The 26,616-nt window shown below is 38.5% G+C and overlaps 1 protein-coding gene across 1 annotated transcript in view; it reads left to right on the top strand.

Moving 5' to 3' along the window:
• Positions 1 to 12,556: 12,556 nt before the first annotated feature.
• DNAJC3 (DnaJ heat shock protein family (Hsp40) member C3) overlaps positions 12,557 to 26,616 on the top strand; it is a 64,924-nt gene continuing 50,864 nt past the window's right edge. Inside the window, exon 1 of the mRNA XM_019737175.3 lies at positions 12,557 to 12,792. Within this exon, the coding sequence (XP_019592734.1) occupies positions 12,711 to 12,792 (82 nt within the window). The 5' untranslated portion in view covers positions 12,557 to 12,710. The remainder of the gene's footprint in view (positions 12,793 to 26,616) is intronic.

The raw sequence follows: 26,616 nt of genomic DNA, 5'->3' as shown, positions 1-26,616 counted from the left end.
TTTTTTTTCATGCCACTTTCCAAGTTATTGGCATAAAGACATTCAATGTTTTATTTTATAAATTAAAACATCTCTACCATACTTGTAGTTGTGTAGTCTCTTTTAAATTCTAATATATGCCTTCTCCATTTTTAAAGCTTGCTTTATTTTTGTCTGTTTTATCAATAACTTTATTTTTGTCTCTTTTATCAATAACTAGCTTTTTGGTTTAGATGCCTCATGTTTCTTTGCCACACTCAATACAATAATTTCTGCTCATTTTAAAGATTATTTTTTCCCTTCTGTTTTTCATTCTTCCTCTCTAGTGCTTCTAGCATCCTGACCTGAATGCATCTTCATTTTCCTTTCTTTTTTTTAATTGAAAGTATTTAAAGCTCTAAATTTCCTTCCAAATATTTGCTTTAGCTACATTCCACAAATTATGATAATGTAGCATTTTAATTATCATCTGGTTTTGCATAATTTGAAATTTACATGATGATTTTGCCTTTACCATGACTAATTTAGAGACAATGGTTTTTGTTTCCAAGCACGTGAGTTGGAAAAATCTGTTTATTGTTGACTTTCACTTTTATTGCATTATGGTCAGAGGACATGAAATGCATTATAACAATTCTTAGGGATTTGTACAACTTCCTCTGTGAACTAGTATTTGGTAAATTTTGTAAATGTTCCATGTATTTGAAAAAAATTTCCTATTTGCTGGAAAGATCATCATCATCTCTCTCTCTCTACATATAGAGCAGTTAGATAAAATGTTAGACAAAACTTGTTAAAATTTTGCTCACACATTCTAAGATTTTGCGAGGGTTTCCTTACTAAGATTTTTGTGTGTGCTTGGTGTAAGAGTTTCTGATAGTTATGTGTTAAAATATCTTCTAATATTAATTCTTTTACTTTGTGTTCTAGAGCTTATTCTCATAGGTGTGTGTGTGTGTGTGTGTGTGTGTGTGTGTGTGTGCATGTTTATTAGGGTGTTTATGCAATTTTTAATTTCAGAGACTATTTTTTTTTAATTTCCAAATTATTGATCAATTATTATGGTGGGTTAAACAGTGCTCCTTACCTCAAAATTCATGTCTGCTCCGAGTCTCAGAATATGACTGTATTTGCAGATGTAATTAGTTAAGAAGAAAAAGAGAGGACACACAGAAGAATGCCATGGAAAAATGTAAGCAAAGATTAGAATTATGCAGCTACACGCCAAGGAATGCAGATGATATCTGGGAACCACCAGAAATGAGGAGAAAGCCAGGAAGAATTCTTTTCTAAAGCCTTCAGAGAGAATACGGCCCTGTTAACACCTTGATTTTGAATTTTTACTTCCTAGAACTATGAGAAAATACATTTCTGTTGTTTTAAACCACCCAGTTTGAGGTAATTTATTATGGCAGCCCTAGGAAACCAATACAATTATTTTTTATATCCACCTGTTCTCATTTCATTTACGCCGGTTTTGTTCCATTCTTTCTTTCTTGTATTTATGGATGTGATTTCTTTATCTATGTCTCTAGGCATGCTTAGTCTATAAAGTTAATTTTCTCTTAAGTGAGTTCAGGTTCAGTTGTTGATTTGTTGCTGGTCTTTCTTATAAGCATTAATAGAGTTCTTGGTATGTTTTGGAATTGTATTTTGCAGTTCCATTTTGAGGTGAAAGGTAAAGGTAAGATTTTTATCTGCTTTCTTGTTTTTCCACTTATATTTCTCGCTATGCTTACTCTCTCCTGTCTCATAAGGCAGTTCCAGGCTGATACTGCAGAGCCAGTCAGGAGCAGCTTGATTCCAAATTCCTAGGTTTCTACATTTCCATATAAACAAACAGCCATAAGAGAGCTGCCAATGGTGGTGGTTCCAAGCAGTAAGAATAGGAGACTGTATCTGCATTCCTTTTGGTCCCTTTCTAGATCTGAAACATAGGTTAGTATTCCTGTGGCTTCTGCTTACGTATGACTTTCTGGTGTTTTTTTGTTTGCTTGTTTTTCCTATTTCTAGTCCATGGAAATATTTATCTTGGCTTAGATTCCAGCTAGGTCCTTTTGTTTGCTTATTTGTTTTGTCATTTCAGTTTCCATATATTGCTCTGTATTTGTAATAGAGGTTCAACAAGTGAACCTTTTGTATTTTGTTCTCTTGCCAGTTGGTCTTTCCAGAGCTGAAATAGCTATCAAAAATATTTCAGGCTATACTTTTGTATTTCAACGAAAGAGTAATTAACTGAATTGAAGGTAACCTGATGACTCACTTGGTCCTACTCCTATCTATCCCATTTATTAACGCCAAAATACATGCCACCTCTGTAGTTAACCACCATAGTTCAAGGTACATCATCTTTCAGCTGGCCTAGTGCTGTCACCTCCTAACTGGGCACACTGCCGGTCCCTCTGCAGTTGATTTTTTCATACAGCAGCCAGAGTGATCTCTTTTAAATCTAAATCCAATAATGACAGACTTCTGCTTAAAACCCACTGATGACTTCCAGTTTTCAAAAGAATAAGTTTAAAACTCCCTTTTAATAGTCAACATGGCACTGTATGAGCCAGTTCCTGTCTACCTCACAACGTCATGTTATACTACTGTCCCCCAAGTTTATTACTTTCAACAGACTGTTCCTAAAACACACTGAGATTGTTCCATTTCAAAGCCTTTGTGCTTGCTGTTTCCTCTGTAAGGCTCTTAAAGTGATTGGCTTCTTTCATAAATCAGGCCTCAATTACCCTCCCCACCCCTCCTCCACCCCCCATCTCTCAGCAGTCCTGTTGGCTTTGCCTCCAAAATGTAACATATTCAAAATCGTACCACTTCTTTCCTTCTTGACCATGACCACCTTGGTCCATACTAACCTCCTAACTGGTAACTGTTCGCACTCTTGCTAATGGTAACAGGTATATTAGGCTCATGGACTATCAGAGCGCCCCAGCAAGCCTCCCAGTACCTTCAAAGTTATGTAGCGTCATGTCACTAGTTATAGTCAGTGGAAATGTAAATGACATGTGTTACTAGTAGATTTGAGCTCTGTTTTTCTTTCCATACCTGGGCAACCACAAGACCCAAATATATTATTCACTACTTGCAGGGAGCGATACAGGAGTTGCCATGCAGAGAGTTTCATAGGAGCTATGTTGGACTTTGAGTGCTTCAACTGTATCTCAGAAGTTTTGGTATGTTGTTGTGGGGACAGAGTCCCAGAGAGCAGTTTCCAGGCTCTTGGCCTCACGTGGAAAGGTGCTGGCTCAGGTAGTAGTAGATGGCCATCAGCTGTGACTAGTTGGCCATCAGCTGTTACCAGTTAGCCATTAGCCACTGATATAACTTCCATGGCTGAGCTAGCAAGGGGGATTGCAGTTAGCAAGGGGTTGGTTGGCAGAGAAGCGGATGGCAGGTTGCAGATTGTGTGGCTTCTGCTTCCTGTGTCTCAACCCAGCCGCCAGGGAGAATATAGTGGTATGACTCCCCTCTCTATGGCTCCGTGGATGTTCCTTTTTGGCCTCCCATATCCTGCGTTCTTATGTGGGGAGCGGGACCAGCAACCCCGCATGACAACCCACATGACAATTGTATTTTCATTTTTGTTCAGTTCAAAATATTTTCTAATTTTCCTCAAGGCTTCCTTTTAGACCCATGGATTATTTAGAAGTGTGTTCCTTTGAAATGTATGGAGAGTTCCTATTATCTTTCTGTTATTGATTTCTAGGTTAATTGTTTCATGGTCAGTTAACACACTTTATGTAATTTAAATTATTTTATAATTTCAATTCTTTTTAATTGGTTAAGGTTTGTTTTATAATCTAGGATATGGTCTATCTTAGTGAAGTTTTATGTGTACTTAAAAAGAATGTGTTTTGGGGGCAATTCTATAAATGTCAATTAGATTCAGTTGGTTAATGATCAGTTCTTCTGATTTTCCCTGCTGATTTTCTGTCTATTCTTTCTATGAATTACTGAGAGAGGAGTGTTGAAAACTCCAACTACAATTATGAATTTGTCTCTTTATCTTTTCAGTTCTGGCAGTTTTGCTTCATGTATTTGGAAGCTCTGTTGTTAGGTTCACCTCATTTCGGATTGTTAGGTCTTGGAGAATTGATCTTTTATCATTATGTAATGTCTATCTTTATCACTGGTAATTTTCTTTTATTTGAATTCTACTTTGTCTGATATTAATGTAATCAGTCACTCCAGCTTCCTTCCCCCTCCCTCCCTCCCGCCTTTCCTTCTTTCCTTCCTTCCTTCCTTCCTTCCTTCCTTCCTTCCTTCCTTCCTTCCTTCCTTCCTTTCTTTGATGTGATTTTAGGCAGCTGTGCTGAGATATTTTTTAAATTGTGGTAAAAAACGCATAACAAAATTTACCTGTACATTTTTAACTGTACAGTTCAGTAGTGTTAAGTATATTCACATTGTTGTGCAACAAATCTCTAAAACCTTTTCATCATGTAAAACTGAAACTCTATACCCATTGAACAACAACTCCCCATATCTCTTCCCCCAAGTAACCTGGCAACCACCATTCTGCTTTCTGTATTTATAGGTTCGACTACTTTAAATACCTACTCCAGTTTTCTATTGATTAGTTTCTGCATGATAAATAGTTTTCCATCCCTTTATTTTTTGTATAAAACAACTTTATTGTGTTGTATTTCATATAAGATATAATTCACCCAATTAAAGTATGATTCAATGGTTTTTAGTGTATTCACAGGTATGTGCAATCATAATCATTACCTAATTTTAAAATATTTCCATTACCCCAAAAAGAAACCCTGTACCTATTAGTAGTTACTATTTCTCCTTACTCCCAGCCCCAGGCTACCACTAATCTTCCTACTTGTGTGGATTTACCTATGCTGGTCATTTCACATAAAGGAAGCATACAAGCTGTGGCCTTTCGTGACCAGCTTCTTTCACTTAGCATAATTTTTTTCAAGGTTTGTCCATGTTGTAGCATGTATCAGTACTTCATTCTTTTTTAAATAGCTAAATATTATTCCATCATATGGATCTAGCAGTTTACCCAGTCTCTTGTTGACAGAAACCTGGACTGTTTCCACTCTTTGACTGTTATGACCATGTAACAGCTAGGAACATTTGTGTACAGGTTTTTGTTTCAACTTGTTCTTAATTCTCTTAGCTATATACCTAGGAGTGGAATTGCTGGGTCATATGATGAACTCTATGTTTAACGTTTTGATAATTAACTGTTTTCTAAAGTGGCTGCATTATTTTACATTTCCAATAGTAATATGTGAGAGTTTCCATTACTCCATATTCTCACCTACTCTTGCTATTACTCCTCTTGCTTATAGCCATCCTAGTGGGTATGAAGTGGTATCTCATTGTGGTTTTGACTTGCATTTCCCTAATGGCTAATGATGTGGAGCATCTTTTCAGGCACTTATTGGTCATTTGTGCCTTCTTCGGAAAAATACCTATTCACATTCTTTGCCCATTTTTTCAGTTATGTTGTCTTTTTATTCTTGAGTTGTAAGAGTTCTTTACATATTCTGGATACAAGCCCCTTATTAAATATATGATTTGTAATTTTTTTCTCCCATTTTGTTTATTTTCTTTTAATTTTTTTGATGGTGTCCTCTGAAGCACAAAAATTCTAATTTTTTAATGAAATCCACTTTATCTAATTTTTTCTCTGTGCTTGTGCTTTTGGCATTGTATCTTAGATAGTTTTGATTAACCCAAGATTATAAAGGTCTACTCCTGTTTTCTTCTAGGAGTTTTATAGTTTTAGATTTGACATTTAGATCTATGATCCAATTTGAGTTACTTTTTGTGTATGGTCTAAAGAAATGGTCCAACTTCATTCTTTTGCATGTGGATGTCCGGTTGTCCCAGCACCATTTGTTTAAGTGACTACCTTTCCCCAAATGAATTGTCTTGGCATCCTTGTTGAAATCGACTAACCATAACGTGAGGTTCATCCTACCTTCTAGACAGCTTATAGCTGATTCATGTTTTTTTATTATCCACTTTGACACTATCTTCTAATTATTGTGGTTATAACATAAATATTTAATGCAATTATTTCATATATTTGGATTTAGATGTTAAAATCTAGAAAATAATAATTAAGCCCTTATGAGTTGTGTTATTATAGGAAATTCATAAGAAACCTTTTAAAAGACACTATTATAATTTCACTTTGTTAATTCAGAAATTTAGAAAGTTTAAGTTTTGAAGAATTTACCCATTGTATGCAAAATACAAGATTGTATTATTAATTTCATATAATAAAATTAGAACATAGAGCTGTCTCTTTTTTTATTGAGATATTATTGACATATAACACTGTATTAGTTTTAGGTGTACAAATAATGATTTGATATATGTATATACTGTGAAATGATCACCACTACAATTTTTTTCTTGTGATAAGAACTTTTAAAATCTACTCTCTTAAGCTAGAGAGAAGAAAACGTTAATTATAAGAAAAATACATTTACAGTACTGTAAGTATTTGTTAAAAACAATCTGTGTAAGTGGACCCATGCAGTTCCAACCCCTGCTGTTCAAGGATCAACTGTATACAATACAGTATTGCTAACTATAGTCATCATGCCGTGTAGTACACACCCTGGACTTATTTATCTTATAACTGGAAGTTTGTACATTTTGACTCACTTCATCCATCCCCCTCCCCCAAACCCCTGCTTCTGGCAACCACCAATTTTTTCTCTGTATTTATGAGTTGTTTTTTTTTAGATTCCACACACAAGAGAGATCATACAGTATTTGTCTTTCTGTGTCTGGCTTATTTCACTTAGCATAATGCCTCAAGGTCCATCCATATTGGTGTAAGTGGCAAGATATCATTTTTTTGATGGCTGAATGATATTCCGTTATCATTCATCATATATATACACAAGGTGTGATCAAACAATATGGTGAATGTTTAAATAAAAAAATTTATAACAGTAAAAGACACATTGCCATGAATGCTCTCAAAATACACCCCCTTGCTTTGAACACACTTATTCCATCGTTCTTGCCACTTTCTGAAGCAGTTCTGGAAGTCCTCCTTCGTGAGTGTCTTTGGTTGCACTGTCGTGGTTGCCTCGATATCCTTAATCGATTGAAAACATTTACCTTTCATGGTCATTTTGACTTTGGGGAAGAGCCAGAAGTTGCATGGTGCCTGATCTGGTGAATAAGGTGGATGAGGACACACTGTAATGTTTTTGGTAGAAATTACTGTACCAGAAGCGATGTGTGACAAGGAGTCTTTCCGTTGTGATCACAAAAATACGGTGAATGCTGCTGCTATCCAATGGAAGGCAGGGATCTTTAATACAGGAAGTGGCATATCAAACCTTAGTAACAGTGTGTGACAAGTTTCAACTTGTTTGATGCAGTCAGTCGGGTGTGAGCTACAGTTGAGAGAAGGTGTGTTTTAAAGTGTGCTGACCTGAGAGATGGGCAAATGGTTTCATCCTCCATCATGACAACGCTCCATGTCACACATCGCTTCTAGTGTGGCAATTTCTGTCAAATAAATACATTACGGTATGTCTTCGTCTACCTTATTCACCGGATCTGGCCCTGTGTGACTTCTGGCTCATCCCCAAAGTCAAAATGACCGTGAACATTTTGAATCAATTCAGGACATCAAGGCTGCCATGACAGCACAACTAGACACTCACGAAACAGGACTTCCAGAACTGCTTCAGAAAGTGGCAAGAACAATGGGATGTGTTGAAAGTGAGGGAAAGTGTTTTGAGGGGGATTAATGGCAATGTGTCTTTTACTGTAATATATATATATATATATATATATATATATATATATATATATATATATATTAAACATTCACTTTATTGTTTGATCACACCTTAAATATACCAGGGGTGCCCAAAAGATGTATACAAGTAGACACTTTGGTCAATGTTGCTCAAGCAATAGTTTTCCATAATCAAAATTGTCTGGACGCTGATGGTAACTACTTTGAGCACCTCTTGTAATTGCCGAAGTCAAACGTGATTTGTATTCATTTTCTGTTATTGGTATATATTGAGTATTGCAATTTTAATAGTTTTTCCTTTCTTAAAATGTGTATACATTTTTTTGGCACCCTCTGTATATATCACAGTTTCTTAATCTATTCATCAACCAATGGACAATCATGTTGTGTTCATATCTTGGCTGTTGTAAATAATGCTGCAATGAACATGGAGTGGATATAGAGCTATCTTGAAATCAATATTATTAACTCATTATTAACCTCATCCAAAGATTCAATTTATCAGAAATACTACATGACCTTTTAAAATGCCATTTTAAACCTTGTATTTCAGAACCAAATATTAAATAATCTTTAAGTCATGCTTCAAAATTTCTATCTCATATTATTATAACAGGCTATTATTTACATGCACTTGTTGACATTAAAAAAAAGTGGTTTATCAACTTTTTCTTTCCTGTAGACATTTTGAGAGATTATCTGGACTAGAATATTCTGAGTGCATACATAACAGATTTTTTTTTTTAAATCAAGTAATCTACAATTTCCCAAGCAAGGATAATGGAGGGAGAACAGGAAAAAAATTAAAAAAGGAAGAGAGGAGCTGGTTTTAGACAACTAAGAAATTATCTCTGAAAAGTGCTAATTCTCTTCCTTTTGCAAGGTAAGAAAGTTTAGATGCAGAAAAACTCATTTTGACACAAACACACAAAAGACAGCCATTGCAGTTAATTTAAAAATACTCAAGCCCTTCACAATTATTTTAAGTAAACTTTTATTTTTGAAATAATTTTATATTTAAAGTTGCAAGGATAGTACAGAGAAGTCCTGAATGAACTTCATTTATTTTCTCCTATTGTTAAAAATCTCATATAACCAGGGTACATTTGTCAAAACTACCACTGTAACAGTGGTACATTACTATTAACTAAACTTGAGACTCTAATAAGATTTTAATTGTATCCCCAGTAATAATCCATTTTCCATTCCAGGATCCAGGTTAAGACAGCACATTTCATTGTCATCATCTCCTTAGTTTCCTCTGGTCTGTTGTAGTTTCTTAGCCTTTCCTTGTTTTTCATGATCTTGACAGTTTTGAGGAGTACTTATCAGGTATTTTATAGAATGTCCCTCAGTTTTGGATTATGTGATGGTTTTCATGTTTAGACTGGGCTATAGGTTTTTGGAAAGCATACCACAGAGAAGTGCCCTTCTCATCACATCATATCAGTGCATACATGGGATCAACCTGACTTAGCATTGGTAATATTAATCTTGACCACCTGGTCAAGGTAGTGTTTGCAGGTTTCTCCACTGTAAAGTTACTCCTCTTCCCTCTTTCCACACTCTATTCTTTGAGTCATTAACTGCAGGCCACAATCAGGGAGGCAAATTAAGTTCTACATTTGACAGCGGTGGTATATTTTGTTAAGTTGAATAGTGGTCACCTGACGGTATCTACATTCTTATCCCCTGCCAATGTTATCTTTTATGTCAAAAGGGATTATACAGGTATGATTAAACTGAGGATTTTGAGGGGATGAATATCCTGGATTATCCAGATGGGCCCTTAATAATTAATTACAGAGATCCTTATACGAGGGAAGCAAGAATGTCAAAAGTGAGAAAAAGTGATATGATGAAGCAGAGGCTGGAATGTTGTGGCGAGAAACCAACAAAACAACATAAAAGATATAGTTTAAAAACCAAATTAAAAAAAAAAAACAACAACCAAATTTTACGTGAGGACACCAAGTTTGATCAAAATCCTCAGATCCCTGGAAACAAGTAGTAAACTTGACATAGAAGAGTAATTTTTTTACTCATCAGATTGGTAAAAACTATGAAAATCAATTATACCTAGTGATGGTGAGTATGTGGGGACATAAGTAGCTGTTGCACTATAAAATACTGACTTTTAGGGAAAATCTGACAATATATCTTAAAATTTTAAATGTGTGCATTCTTTCACAAAGTAATCCCACTTTTAGAAATTAATTTAAAAAAATAAAAGCACAAGTTCTTAAAGAAGTGTATAAGGATGTATATTGCAGCATTCGTTATATTATTTATAATGCTATTTTATTTTTAATTTGGTGCAAATAGGTGTTTCTAAGTATCATTCTTGCTTCTGAACATTTTTCCCCATAGCTAATCCATCAGCAAATCTTATCTCCATTATCTCCTAACTGTGTTTTAGAGTCTACTACTACTGTCTACTACTGTTTACTAGTTCTGTCTACTACTCTCTGCCAACATTATTTTTCCTGGTCAATAAACACTGATCAGTATATACTATTTTTATATATTATAAATTATATAATATTTCTAGGTTGGATATTGTTACAATTTATTTAAATAATCTACCATTGTTTTAAGTCTTTTGCTATTATAATTAATAGGTAGTATCAATTACAGTTGAGTGTTTACTCTTAGTTTTAAAAAGGATTGCAGAAATACATGCTGACAAACACAAACAATATTTATAACTTTTTCTAGTCACTGGATTACTTTGGTTTTATTGGTTAAGAGTGATCAGGTGAAAAGCATGCCCAGATGAACATTGGAGGAAACATTCCCAAGTATTTTATACATATAAAGATAATTTTAGCGTTGTATCTTAATTGCTGTCTCATGTTCCCTCTTTGTTGTAAAATTCTCTCTTTCAAGGGAAACTTTGTGAAGTTTTTAAGATTTCAGGATTCATGGTTATATAATTGGATTAATGAATTAAAACCACTCAACATTGAAAACTCTTATTTAATTTTCCTGTAACACAAAGTCTATCATTTCTTTAATCATTTTTAATTTCCATTCTTATAACTTCTTTAGTTCTGCTTTTTTTTTTTCCTTAAGACCAGAATCACAGGCAGCATTCGGGTGATGATTCATGGTCTAGTATTACTTGTTTACAAAACTCTTTCTTCACTAGGTTCAGCATTTTGATGAATGCCTTGATCACAGTACATCATTTGGATGATGCCTTCACTACTTGTGGACATTGAAATCACCTGCCATTTTTCCACTGACATTATCTGTGATGTCAACAGGGAAAAGGTAAATGAAAAAAACAAGAAAAACCCAAGGAATTTCCAGATGACTTTCTTCATTATTCTGTTATTGTTAGAAGTATGAGCAACATCTGTACAACACCTTAATTTACAAGAATCTTTACACACTTCATGAGACCTCAAAACAAACCTTTGAGGCAGTCAGGATCCTACCCACTTTACAGATGAAGATAATTTAGATTAATAGCCATGGAATGGGATTACATTTCTTGTATCTGAATTCTCTGCACTTCACATTATATTATACTGCTTTACACAACTTATCAGGGACTCAGGTTTTTTTTTCTTTCTTGAAACCAGTCCTTTGCATTAGTTCTTTTTGGAATTAGTAGCCTTTCTGCTTTTATTAGCTTAGTATATCTTCAGGAAATCACTAATTCACTATACTATTTATAATTTATGAGTTCTTCTAAAGTGTGAAGTAACATCAAGTTAGCAAATACATACTTATTGGTAGAGTACTAATTCTGCACTTGACAATGCTTAACACAGAAAAAGATGACTGTTTTACCCCATGTAAAACATCACTGGTGTATAGTGTGCATGTTGGGTTGTGTTGGGGACACCAGAGGAAGTGGCTGTGAACAAACATAACGCCAAATCGAGTAACTTGAACTTTATCTTGTTCAAGTTCTTATCTCTTTTGTTGAGTTTCCTCTGATGAGGACAAGATGCAAGATTAGTTCTAACAGGTTTTTTTTTCCTCTCTTACAGTTGACGTTGGCTGCATTTTCAAGAGCCACTTACTCTCAGCTGCTGCGTCTCCCTGGTTTCTTCGTTACAGGATCTTTTTGGATTCTGCTCTTTTCGGGACACGCTGGTCTGCTGCACAGTCGGGGTGGGGTGGGGTGGGGTGGAGTTCCCAAGCTTCCCAGCCATTCTCATTTAGTGCCTTAGGTCACTAATGTACTTCTCTGTGGTCGTCCCCGAAGTCTTTCGGCCTCCATCAGCTTACCCTACCTTAATGAGCCCCAGCTTCTCCTGTTTCTCCAGCGATCTTCAGTTCAGTCCGTATTTGTTCCGATAAGCTCAGCGGGAGGTAGCAGGCTCTTAATTCCTCCTGTTTACCCGTCCATTCTGAGACCTCAATTCTAGGCGCTTTCAAGCCACCCTCAGGCTTCCTGGGACAAGGTTTCGCCTTATTCCGGACGCCGCCGCTTCACCTTGCTCTACAAACAGCACACCGCAAAACCTCGGATTGCGGGCAACCTCCTTCTCTCACCTTCCGCTCCAGGACCGACCCAAAAAGGTTTTCTCGGCCTGCGCATGCGGACTCGACCGCCACCGCCCACACTCCCGGGCCGCCTCCCTCTGGCCCGCCACGGCAGTTTGGAGAACCCTGACAGCTTCAAGACAGGCGGACGCAGTTTCGTCTCGTGCTTCCACGTTATCCTATCAGAGACGGGGCGGGGCTATGGCCTCGGCAGCCTATCAGCGCAAACCACGACCCCGGCGAGCCCAGTGGGCTAGCGGCCAGGTAAAATGCGATTGGATGGCTGCGGAAGTTGGGGCGTAGCGTCGTCCGGGCCCCGCCCACCGCTGCCTGCCTCTGCTGGGCGCCAGCTGCTGCTTAGGCCTGAAAGAAGGCCGACGACGGGCGGGTGCTGCTGTATCTAGAGTGCCAGCCGGGGCTGGTGGGTCCCGCACCCTTGTTTCTCACCAGCGTGCCCTCGGACATGGTGACCCCCAGCTCTGTGACCAGCCGACTGGGCTCGGTGTTCCCCTTCTTGTTGGTACTGGTCGACCTGCAGTACGAAGGTGAGTCCTGCTCTGCCCTGCCGAGAGGAGCCGGCTCCGGGGTAAGGCCGCCCGGTGCTTCCCCGCCGGCGCCCGGGCGCGTGTCTTGGGGCAGCCCGGGCGGTGGGGCGAGAGCTGGGGACTCCGCGGCCGGGCCTGGACCTGAACTCGCCCCTAGGCGGGGGCCGGCACCCGGTTCCGGGTTTGTTTCCGGAAGAAGTGCGGGGACTGGCGGGCATGGGGCCCGGGACTGCTGGTTTGGAGTGACGAGCCGGGGCGAGGGGATCCGAGGGAATGGGGCACCGGGCAGCGACTTCGGGAGTGTCCTGGGACGCGGAGACGGGCAGCCGTCGGATCCGGCCTCGCTTGGGACCCTTTCTTGGCGACTGGGGACGCTGTTGGTCAGTGGTGCTGGGAGGAGGCGGTAAAGGTGGCCAAAGGCAAGGCTTTTTTCGCTTTGGAGTTCGGGAAGGGGGGGGGGCGGGGAGAAAGTATGTCTGACTGAGTGAAGTGACGGGGATAGTGTTGACTGGTAAAAGTGAGTAACCATCACATTATTATATCCTGTGTCTTGTATAGAAGTTGTTAGTTTGGTGCATTAATTCAAGCTCCCAGAGGGCAAGGATACGTTTGTAGTTTTACAACTCTCAGCATAATGCCATTCATTTTAGGGTTGGCTTTCCTTTTCCGAGTTTCTCGAATAAAGGTCCCCTTAAAAAGGTAGGAACGTTTAAATTTCACTTAAGTCTCACAGATTGGATTCTTGGCTATTCGAACATCATAGCATAAATAAAGGACAGTCCCATCTTAGACGTCAGAGGGAGGGGTAAGTGTTAAAGCTGAAAGTGCCTGTTGAACTAATGCTCCTAGCTTGGTTACTGTGTGAAGTAATAGTGTATAATAACATATCACATGCACTGATCTATTTTCATCGCCATGAAAAGGGCTAGTTGTCAAGGAGGTAAAATTAAACATTTCAATATGAGAATAATGGAGTGAGGAGCTGAGGTGGAAATTGTTTCTGGTAAAATTCCTTCAAAATTCTAAACTTAAAAAAAGTAATACTCTGCAGTTTTTAGGCCTCATTCATGGTTGTGGGTTTTCTTTTTCTTTTTGTTGTTGGTGTGTCTTTTTTTGCTTCCCCTAGTGACCATATTTTTTTCGAACCAAAAATCAGAACATGTATGGTGGCAACATTGGGACAGGGAATTTGACAGTGATGCTGCCCCAGAAAATCTAGGAAATTTGAATTTGAATGCCTGGACTACATTAATAGCATCTCAGTTCTCTTGGATTTTCCAATGGCCAACCCCTTTCTCCCCAAACATAGCATTTATGTCCCACTGGACATATCTAATCATTTATTTTGGCCGCTTAAGAGAAAGTTGCCTATGTTCTGTTTAATGCCATTTTATTTTTTTAAGTTACAAAGGTGCATACTTTTGTGTGATTTGCTTTTCCCCCTAGCTTTTGGACTACGTTTTTTCAGAATTAATGTTCTGTATATGATTCTGTAGGACTGTAACACTTCATTTCTCTCCTGCAGTATTTTCCATAAGAAAAACCTCCCTAGAGAGCATTTGTGTATAGGAGGCATTGGGGACATTTCTCAGGAGTGCCAGAGTGCTTGCTGTCTTCTTTAGAGGCATTGAGTAAAGTAGCAGGGACTTGGTACACGTGGTAGGGAAGAAAGGAAGACGATCTTAAATTGATTGAAGGTTGCTGTGTGCTGGGCACCTTTCTCAAGCGATCTCTTGTTCATGGAGGTATATGATTTTATTCTTACTTTACAGATGAGGGAACTGAGACTCCCAGAGTTTAATTAATTTGAGTAAGGTCACATAGCTGTTCACTTTAAGAGTCTGCCATTGAACTTGATTTGACTGTAAAGTTCATCTTGTGTGCAGGCTGGAGACAGAAGTGGTTGATAGTACCATGAGGACCCAATCATTTGTATGTGGTGGCAGCTGAGAAAAATCAGCATTTTTTTGCTTGTTGGCTACCAGCGGTAATGAACAGAAAGGTGATTTCCTGGCATGTTTGATATAGTGGTTCTGAAACTTGAGTGTGCATCAGAATCTCTCCCTACTGGAGGGCGTTTAAAAATAGGTTGCAGGGCCCGACTCCTGGAGTTTCTGATTCAGTAGGTCTAGGTGGGACCTGAAAGTATGCATTTCTAAAAGGAAATAGCTGATGAGAATCACTGTGTAATAAGTTATATAGAGAAGTTAAGTTAGGTGTCTGTTATGTACTAGACATTAATTCTGGTGATGGGACTCTAAAGATAAAGACAGAACCTTTGACTTGCATTAGTAAACTTAGCTCCTGTTTTTCCACACAAGTTCCGAGTCTGGGAATAGTAACCTCCAAGTCCTCCTGGAGGCATTCAGGCTGCAGGATTCCACCACTAGGCCTGGGCTTGGAGAAAAGAAATAAAGCAGAATGGGTGTAAGAAGAGTGAACGTGAAACAAAGTGTTGCATACTATGGAGAGTGTCACCAATAATTAGCTTAATTGGCCTGTTTTTTTTCTGATTGAAAAATACTCATCTTTGTTTTTTTTTTTTTTCTATGCTTTTCTATTAATTGTAACACAGAGAAAGAAAATATGTAATAGGTTTACGGCTTGAAAGATTAAATCTTTCAGCACCCCTTTTCAAAAAGGCCTTTGAAAGAGGGAAGACCAAAGCACTAGATTAAGAATAGACTTTTTGGAGCAGAAAGAAAACTTTGGTAGTATCTGCTTTAGTATTCTCATGTTACAGATAATGAAGCTATTTTAATTCTTTGCTAATGGTTTGTTCTATTTGGTGGCCTGTGTAGGAACACAACATGGGAACCAAACCTTTTTTTATCTCTTTTTCTCCCTTAACATGCTACCTGGACTCAGCTTTTCTTTATTTCACTGAACTGACCTGACTAAACTTGGCCGTAGGGAAAAGAATAGTTGAACATCTAAAAGTATAAAAGATAGTGATGATTTTTATCTGAACCTGAAGTACTAAAAGTATATTTTGCATTTTCTAGGATTTTCTTGACATTATTTAAATATGGAAGAATAAATAAAGTAGGGAAAATGAATGACTTTCAGTAATTTATATAAACTAAGTGTTCTAGCAGGTAGATAACTTCTAGAATTATCTTAAATTCTTGTAATGAGATAGGCTATAGTTAGCGGTAGTGTCAGAGTTCCAATTAACTTGACTAGTTAGCATTGCTGAGCAAGTGCCTGGAAATGCAGTCATTTTAATTCTGTAGGTCGGGTGGGAGTTGTTCTAAGATGGGATGCCCTGAAGTACTTAGGCTTTATTTTTCCATATGAAGTGAATTAATTGTGGTTAAGTTCACTTTCTAGTGCCATAGTTTTCCTTTGATTAATGTCCAGCAATTAATCTTTGTTTATATGGAAATATCATGGGAACCCAGTCAGTTGCTCTTTAGAACTAAAACATTTCAACCATAGATTTATTTTTCTTTCGAGATCTTCAGAAAGCTGCTTTAAAAAAAAAAAATCTGATGAGTTTGTGTCATTTGGAGCTCTGGAAAAAGTGGGGGATACCCACTTAATCAGTCAGCAGAGGCTTTCACTGTATGTCTCTTCGGTGAGGTACACATAGTATGGAACTCATGGTTTTTGTCCTTGAGTTTACAGACCACTTGGGGGTATAAGAAATGCTTTGTGAAGTATCCATGTCCTTTTCCCTTCTTTCTCAGTTTAGATTTAGTGGTCCATCTTGTAGTCACTCCATTACAAACATCCTTTAATATCTTTGCCTCTGTATTTTTTTGTTTTACTCATTTGGCAAAATTCAACACCATTTAATCCAAATTGGCTGACTTATTTGTTGTACCTTAGAGCTGAACATGGATGGAGAAAAATGGAGATAACCTTGCTGACTGGTCGCATTTTAAATATATAATCTCAATTTCAAATGCACACTTAATACTGCCAACATTACTACAATTCCCTAGTGTGTCTATTTTTGAAAATCTGTATCTCAAACATTTTTTTCTTACCTTAAATCTCCAATCCAAGTCCCCTTTCCTTCCTTTCTTTACCTCATTCTTTTAGACCTTGTCTTTATTGAGAAAATGAAAGACATCACAGGGCAGTTTTCTTTCTACCATTAAATTTTCTAGTTTACCTGTATGTATACCTACTCTGCTACTTTTTTAAAAAAGATTTTTATTAGAATATAGCTAACATACAATATTATATTAACTTCAGGTGTATACCATACTTATTCAACATTTGTATATCTAAAGAAGTGATCACCATGATAAGTCTAGCAACCGTCTGACACTGTACCACGTCACAATTTTATTGACCGTATTCCCTATGCTGTACATTCCATCCCCATGACTTATTTTATACCTGGAGATTTGAACCTCTTATTCCCTTTCACTTTTTTCCTCCCCTTTTAAACTTTTCAATTACAGTTGACATTCAATATTATTTTATATTAACTTCAAGTGTATAGTATAATGGTTAGACATTTATATAAGTGATCCCCTTGACTAGGTTAGTATTCACCTAGAACTATATGTAGTTATTACCATATTATTGGCTATATTACCTATGCTGTAGTTCACATCCCCATGACTATTTTGTAACTACCAATTTGTATTTCTTAATCCAGTCACCTTTTTCACCCTGCCCACCAACTCCCCTGCCATTTATCATCCCGATAAATCTAGTACCCATCTGACACCATACATAGTTATTACAATATTATTGACTATATTCCTCATGCTGTACCCTACGTCCTGAAAACTACTGTGTAACAATCAATTTGTACTTCTTGATCTCTTTCCCTTTTTTACCCACTGCCAACCCCCTCCCATCTGACAACCATCAAAATATTCTCTGTATCAATGAGTTTGTTTCTGTTTAGTTTCTTTAGTTCTTTAGATTCCATCCACATATAAGCGAAATCACACTGCATTTGTCTGACATACTGCACTCAGCACAATACCCTCCAGGTCCATCCATACCATCGCACATGGCCAGAACCTATTCCCTTCCGTGGCCGAGCAATATTTCATTTCAATATTTCATGTATATATGTACCACCCTCTCTTTATCCATTCTTCCACCGATGGACACCCAGGCTGCTTCCACATCTTGGCCATTGTAAACAATGCTGCAAAGAACATATGGATGAGCACATCCCCTCGAAGCAGCATTTTGGGTTTTCTTCGGATAAATACCCAAAAGTGGGATTATTGAGTACTATTTGCCTCTTGTTATAACTTTTGTTTTAAAGTCTGTTTTGTCTTGAGTAAGTATTGCTACCTCAGCTTTTTGGTTTTTTTTGTTTCCATTTTCATGAAATACCTTTTTCCCATCCCTTTACTTTCAGTCTGTGTGTGTCTTTTGATATGAAGTGAGTCTCTTATAGGCAGCATACATAAGGGTCTTGCTTTTTTTATCCATTCATTCACCCTATCTTTTGATTGGAACATTTAATCCATTTACATTGAAAGTAATTGTTGATAGATATGTAGTTATTGCCATTTTATTATTCATAATTTTTTGTCTCTCTCTTTTTCTCCATCTTAAAGAAGTCCCTTTAAGATTTCTTGTAATACTGGTTTGGTGGTGATGAACACCTTTAGCTTTTTCTTGTCTGGGAAGCTCTTTTTCTGTCCTTCAATATTAAATGGTAGCCTTGCTGGGTAGAGTAAATTTGGTTGTAGGTCCTCGCTTTTCATCACGTTGAATATTTCTTGCCAATCCCTTCTGGCCTTTAAAGTTTCTGTTGAGACATCAGCTGACAATCTTATGGGAGTGCTCTTGTAAGTAACTAGTTGCCTTTCTCTTGCTGCTTTTAGGATTCTCTTTGTCTTTAACCTTTGCCATTGTAATTATGATATGTCTTGATGTGGGCATCTTTGAGTTCATCTTGTTTTGGACTCTCTTTGCTTCCTGGACTTGTATGACTATTTCCTTTGCCAGGTTAGGGAAGTTTTCGGTTATTCTTCAAACAGGTTCTCAATCTCTTGCTCTCTCTCTTCTCCTTCTGTTGCACCTATGATATGAACATTGGTATGCTTAATGTCCCAGAGGCCCCTTAAACTCTCCTCATTTTTTCTTTTTGCTGTTCTGATTTGGTGTTTTCTGCTACCTTATCTTCTAAATCTCTGATTTGATCCTCTGCTTCATCTAATTTATTGATTCCCTGTAATGTATTCTTCATTTATATTATTGTAGTCCTTATTTATGACTGGTTCTTTTTCATGTTTTCTATCTTCATTTCTATGTTTCCTATCTCTTTGTTGAAGTTCTCCTTGAGATCACTGAGCGTTCTTATAACCAGTGTTTGAAACTCTGCATCTGGTAGATTGCTCGTCTCCATTTTGTTCTTTTTCTAGAGCTTTGTTCTGTTCCTTTATTTGGGACAAGTTTCTTTGTTTCCCCATTTTGGCTGCCTCCCTGTGATTGTTTCTATGTATTAGGTAGGGCTGCTGTGCCTCCCAGTCTTAGTAGAGTGGCCTCATGTAGTAGGTATCCTGTGGGGCTCAATGGCACAGTCTCTCTGGTCGCCAGAGCCAGGTGCTCCAGGAGTGTCCCTTGTGTGGTTGGGTGCGCCCTCCTTTTGTAGTTGAGCCTTGGTTGCTGTTTGCACATCAGTAGGAGGGACTGACCCTTGCGCTGACTGGCTGTGAGGACCTGCTGTGACGACAGTGGGGGAGCTGTGGTGCAGGGGCTGATCCTACAGCGGGATCTGCTTTAGTGGAGCTCTGGTGCCTGCCCAGTCTGCCCTTTGAGTGTGTTGTCCTTGGCGGGGTGATGCTTCGTCTCTGTCCGAAGCTGGCCACAGGGAGGGGACCTGCTGCACGCCGAGTTTGGCTGCAGCCCGTGCCCTGCCTGGAGCCACTGGGCATGATCCACAAAGCAGTCCACAAATAGCCACTGCCCGTGCTGGCCTGGGAAGTGTCTTGAGAGGCGAAGCTGTGTCTAAGACAGCCTGTCACTAGTGTTGGGCTGAGGTCTGCTCAGCCAGAGGTACAAGACATGCCAAAGCCAGATGCCGCTTGTCTGGGTTTTGTGAACTTTTGAGAGATTTTAGGAAAGTCCGCAGCATGACTCTGCTAGTTTTCTAATATTTAAATGGATAAAGCATCTCCTCTGTTCCTGGCAAAATCCAATTCCTACACTTAATCCCTGGATTTCATTTCCTCTCATCTTTTGAAAATACTGCTCCTACAATTACCTTTTCCATCCTGTGTCATCACTTTCTTCCTCACTGCTGGACAGTTGACATCAGCATTACAATGTGCTGTAGTGTTTGCATCTTAAACTGTTCTTTGATGTCACGTGTCCCATTAACTATTGAACTGTATCTTTGCTTCTCTGGACAGCAGAACTTTAGAGACTTGTTGGTAGTCTCTATTTCTATCTTCTGTTCTCTCCTCAACACATTACTCCCCTAATACAGCAAAGCCTTGCATATATGACTCCTATTTACTTACGCGTCTTTTCATCTTAATCTTCCCGTCCATCACTGTGCTTTCACAACATGCTGGGCTCATTTCTAAGGGTCTTTATTCTTTCTGTTCCCACAGTCTGGGAAGCTCTTCTGAGACCTTCAAATGAGCATTTATGTTTCAGAGAAGCCTGCCTTGACACACGATGTAAAAAGCCCTCTCTCCTTCAGTTAACACTCTCCTTTTAGCTTCTTGTATTTTCTTCATAAAACTTAATACTGTCTGAATGATCTGATTTATTTTTCTTGTCTGTCCACTCTACAATATAAGGTATATGGAAAGAGCTCTTGTCTCTGCAACTAAAACATGTTGAAATGAAGTGAATGTGCAATACATGTTTTTTAAATGATGAGCAAAGTTGACTATTTCAGCTGTTTTTGCATAGTCTCTTCTAAACTTATTTTCCGAGTTGAAATTCCTTGAGCAAGGAACCCCATGACAACATATATGCCTTCACAGTTAGTTGAAGCAAAGACAGATAATGTCTATTGAAATTGAGCAAATCTGGTTACAGTAGATTTTATTTTCCTAGTTTATTTAGGAAGATTTTAGTGCATTGTTCAGGTATCATTGTCCAGATGTACGTAACTACTCAGTCATTTCTTTTCAGTTTGGCTGTGTGGACTAAACCACTTTTTAGGTCAGGATGATTGAAAAGAGATACTTCGGGTTTCTAGTTCAGTGTATTTTTATTCAAACTTGTTTTGTCGTTGGTCCTCACTTAACTATCAGGGTGGACGTTGTAAGACATGGACAGGTAGCTGTGGGAGGCGTGGCGCTCCAGGTTGATGTGGGGCTGATGGCGGCCTCTGAGTCCTGCGGGTAGTTCTGGCGCACCTATGGGGGAGGCCTCAGTTGTCTTTGCCATCCGCACCTGTGGGGGAGGTGGTCATCTTTGCCAGCGCTTTAGGACAGGTCCTCTGAGGGCACCAGGCCGGGGGGAGGGTGACGAGCTCTGGTTCCTTCCAAGTACTGTCGAAGCAGGAAAGTACACAACTCTTGTTGAAGAATGTCTGGCCCAACATAACTTGACATAGCAGTTCAAAGAACTTTGCTCATGCATTTTTGCCTCCCGCTAGACTTCAGGTTCAACCTGTGAGGTTGGAAACGATTGTGGCTGAAAGGTTACGTGAAATGATGGCTTGAGTGAGTGAATCATGCAGGGTTTGGTAACTGAGGAAAGCTTAGCCTGGTTTGTGTGGGGCAAAGGATCATGCGCTGCGCTGAAAAGCTGGGCTTTGGAATTGGATCTTGTCTTGACAGTTACTGTGAGTCTTCAGGCAGAATGCGTAACCTCCTTGAGCCACAGTTTCTCAGTTATAAAAGTATGAGAAATGTTTACCTTCTAGGGTTGTGAAAATTAAGTGAAAGACACTGAAAGTATCCAGCACACAGTAGGTTCTTAATTCCTTCTTTGTTACATCTTTCATGTTGTATATTTTCATGGTTGGATAAGGAAAGCATTTTGACTAAGGGTTTATCTAACACCCATATTTCTACCCTCCTCAAGCAATCTGGAACCCTCTATTCAGTACATTGACCTGATCTCTTTGAGAAAATGTAATAGGGAAATGTTTGCAATCTTCATGCTATTTTGAAGACTCCCCCCCACTCCACATTGAGAACACACATGTCCCTGAAATTGTCTCTACTGTAATGGGCTGGATCATTCCATAGTCCACACTCAGCACTTTCACCTTTCTTATTTGATCCCCTGTTCATTCTGTAGTTATAACTTTACCATGGTTTCTGTACACATGTTTCTCTCTACATGAGTGATGCACAATCTTTTTTTCATTAGAAACTATAAATGTTTATGGATATACATAGTTTATATTACAAATTACCTTTAAAAATGAAAATGAATTCTCTTTAACTGTTTTAATTTCCCCATCCTTAATCCCTTAAAGTGATTTAATAAGAAACTTTATTATGAAAAATTTTCACACATTTACAAAAGTGGGCAGTGGTTTAAAGAACCCCCATGTACCAACCTCCCAGTTTCAACAATTACCAATTCATGACTGATCTTATTTCATCTATACCTGTGGGTGATTTTGAAACATAGTTGCTATCATTTCATTCATAAATATTTTAGTACCTATAAAAACTAAGGACTTTAAAATTTTAGACTCTATATCACTTATCACCTATATTCCCAGAAGTACCTACCAGATTATAATGCTATACCTTTGAACTAAAGTTGAACAAAAATGTTTGAGGCAGGTTTATTTTGCTTTTCTTTCCTGACTTAATTGGCTGCTTAATTGTAAAATATATATCTATAGTGTTTGCAAATATTCTTCAAGAATTTTTTATTGCAATTGACTATTTGATCAGCAACATCTTTAACAAAACACATTCCTCAGTCTGTTAAATTTTTATAACATTAGTAGTACATGAATACATTCTTACTGGAAAAAGTTAGACAATTCCGCAATACATATCATGTCTTCTTTTTAAAACATAAATGAAATCAGTAGATACTGTAATGCAAATTGCTATCCTTAGTTCTTTCCATTCTTACCTGCCTCTAATCTCTTTTCCACACTGCAGCTTAAGAGATGTTTTTAAAATGTAAATCATGTAGTCAGTTTCTTGCTAAAACCCATTCTAATGATTTCCTTTTGCATTTAGAAATAAAATCACAATTTCTTATCATGGCCTGCAAGCCCAATGTGATCCATCTTGCCTGCATCCTCTGTCCTTAACATGCTGGGTGGAGCCTCCTTTTAATTCCTTGAAGTTGAGCTTGGTTCTGCCTAAACCCTTTGCACTTGTTTTGTATTCCTTGCCTGGTCATATTTTGGTATGCTGGAGGCTTCTGGTCATTCAGAATCCCCCTGTACCCCTATGTTTTAACTCAAAGATTATCTTCTCAGGGATAATGACCCCTTTGTCTATATAGTATAAGACAGTTTGTCATGGCACTTAGAAATGATCTTGTTTATCTTTTTGCCCATTGCAAGAGCAGCCAGTGCATAGATACATCTTTTTTTTTTTCTTTTTCTTTTTTGTGGACGTTGCGTCCTTTTAAATTTGTAAGAATGTCAATTATATTCATTTTTACAATTTTTTTTCTATTTATGCCACTAACTTTCCCCCCGTAATTCTCTTATTTGGTGTCAGTTTTTTAAGATTGGTTTTGTGATCATCTTTGTATTTCAGAATTGCCCAATGCCAGTCTTTGAATGCTGATTGTGGGAGAGGACTGATTGCCAGGCTGGAGGCTGGGACCTCCCGAGGGCCCCTCCCTTTCCCCTGTATCAGAGTTTGGAGCACACAGAGAATTGCAGACACTTCTGTGGCATGCTTCTCCTGGGAGGGTGCTTGGCTGTGATTTTGCCCACCGGTTCAATCCTGTCCTTTCTGTGTTTTGAGTGTTTTTCTAAAATTTCTGTTTTCTGAAGGCCCTCATCTTAAAATTTTTTTTTTTTGGCAAGGTTATATGCATTTGTCTTTTGAAATAACTTCCACTATGTCTAGAATGGAAGCATGTGGGAAGGTCGGCTCCTGTACTTGGTTGGCTGTCCTGATTGAGTCCCTGTGGTCTACTTTCTTTAAAACTTTTTTTTTTTTTTTTTTTTTAGTGTAAGAGGTTATTTTTATCAGCCAGTTTTCTCTTCATTGAAGGTATTTTTTTTTTATGAGTTATGGGTGTACAAAACAATGTAATAGTTACACATTTATATTTATATCCCTCACACAGTGATAACTCCCCTCCCCCCATCTACTACCCCGCTGACATCACCAGTTTTACATATAATATATATTCGGTAACACTTGTTAAATGAAACACATTAGTTTCCATAATCTTCATTATGAAAAGTAGATTATGTTTCTGGATGTGGTATGGAGTTGGATGGAACTACAGGTGACCCTCTCTATATAAATCTGATCAGTTTCTAAATCTGTATTGCACAGTGAATTTTCACAGAGCAGGAGCCTATATCCTCATTTTAAATGCTAAAAAGAATGCTTTCCCAGCCCATTGAAAACCCCCAACTAATTTCTCCAGATGTTACCCACACACTCTTAAATAGGTTAGCCATCCTTACATTGTTGCCCAAAACAAATAGGGCTCTGCAGGACCCTAAGTTTTTGAGGGTATCAAGTTAAGATGTCTTCCTTCCCTTCCTCATTTTTTTCCCTTTTTTTCTTTTTAATTATTATTGGGGAAGGGAAACAGGACTTTATTGGGGAACAGTGTGTACTTCAAGGCCTTTTTTTCCAAGTCAAGTTGTTGTCCTTTCAGTCTTAGTTGTGGAGGGCGCAGCTCAGCTCCAGGTCCAGTTGCTGTTTTCTAGTTGCAGGGGGCACAGCCCACCATCCCTTGCAGGAGTCAAACCGGCAACCTTGTGGTTGAGAGGATGCGCTCCAACCAACTGAGCCATCTGGGAGCTCAGCGGCAGCTCAGCTCAAGGTGCCGTGTTCAATCTTAGTTGCAGGGGGCGCTGCCCACTATCCCTTGTGGGAGTCGAGGAATTGAACTAGCAACCTTGTGGTTGAGAGCCCACTGGCCCATGTGGGAATCGAGCCAGCAGCCTTCGGAGTTAGGAGCATGGAGCTCTAACCGCCTGAGCCACCGGGCCGGCCCTCCCTTCCTTTTTTGTATGGATGGTTCCAACAGGCAGCGAAGGTAAAGAGACACTATACGGAAACTGCAGACTAGGAATACCAAAAGCCAAAAAACGTACTTTGTTTAGTAGGGCAAATAGCAAGATAAAGTGAATTTTATTCAGCATGTTTGCTCGTATTGCTAGATGAAATAGGAATTCAGTTGCTCCAATAGTTGCTGAGTATCTACCTGGACTCCTGCTGTTTCTGCACTTGACCTCTGTGTCCAGACTGTGACACATCCATGCGTAGTTTTTTCTCTCTCTCACGCCTCTCTAAGCAGTCTGTTTTCTCTGCATGGCTACTACTCCACAGTCACGTCATCATAATGTTGGCTGGATTATTGTAACAGATACCTTATTGGTTTCCCTCTCCCCTTCTGGCTATTTACTGTAATCACCTAGCACTTAAAGTGACCCACCCCAGAATAATTAAATCATGATGGAGAGGGCAACTAGCTGAAATACTGGCCTTTAATTTCTCTGAAAACCTCGTTAATTTTCTAACTGCTCGGCATTTAGATAGGATGTTCTTTGTGTTTGGAATGTAGGTTTCCCTCTTCAGCCTTTTCACAGGGGTAATATTCTTTCCATTTTTCCTTCAGGTTTTTGGGGAACTCTCAGGGTAACTCCTCCTCCTCCCCCGCACTGTCCTATAGAACTTTCTGTGATGATGGGAAATGTTCTGTATCATCTGCACTGCCCATATACTAGCCACTAGCTATCCAGCACTTCAACTGTGACTGAGAAATTGAGTTTTAAAATTTATTTAATTTTAACTGTAGGTGTTAGGTACCTTGACTCGTGCCCTCACAGCACCCTGTGTGTGTTTCCATCATCATAACACTTACTTTATTTTATATTTTCCCAACATTTTGTTACTGAACATTTTGCAAAGATGAAAGAATTTTATAGTGTACACTCACATCCATCACTTAGATTCTACCACTAATATAATTACTATCCCTGCTTTAGCACATACCCATCTGGGCATTTCTCTACATATCCATTCATTCTTTTTTAAAAATAGATTTCAAAATAACATCAGTCCACATACCTCTAAGTACTTTAACGTGCATATCATCATCAGCTGTTTTGGGAGTAAAATTTATATACAATAAAATATCCATATTTTCAGTTTATATTTACTGAGTGTAGATAACTGCATCAGCCTTTGTAAGCCTTTATCAAGGTTAGAACATCACCACCTGCCGACAGTAGTCTCCTGCCCCTTCTCAGTCTATCCTGTCTCCAACTTTCCCGAGTGGCCACTGTTCTGATTTTTCCCCTTACAGTGTCCCTTTAGCACCCTGAGTACTTAACATTGTGTTCACTGGGAAAGAAATGATTTGGCTGCTGACTTTCCATATACCCTTCTGCACATATTTGAACGCCAGTACAACAAAACAACTCTGTTTTCTACCTAATAAGGTACAGCTATTCTTGTTACAAGTGAAGAAATTTTCTCACCCAGACCCCAATTGAGAAGACACAGTTCTAAATCCATTCCTGGCATTATATAAAGACTTAATTGTAAAGTTAACCCAACAACTCGCACATAAAATAAAAACAGAAATTAGAGAAAATATGGTCAATATAGTCAGTTCACTACAGTTATTTGTGGTAGTTACGTTCCAGAAAGTCATTGCAAACACTGAATTACTTAATACTGAACCATTGCTCCTACGAGAAATACAAGGTTAGGATCCTGCAAGCCTCAGGTCACACTGCATTTTGTC

Source organism: Rhinolophus sinicus, chromosome 16 (genome assembly GCF_057876585.1).
Source record: "Rhinolophus sinicus isolate RSI-liver-muscle chromosome 16, RSI-T2T, whole genome shotgun sequence".
In the NCBI taxonomy this organism is placed as follows: domain Eukaryota; kingdom Metazoa; phylum Chordata; class Mammalia; order Chiroptera; family Rhinolophidae; genus Rhinolophus; species Rhinolophus sinicus.
The sequence above is the reverse complement of the archived record's forward strand: the minus strand, read 5'-3'. Positions and strand labels throughout refer to the sequence as shown.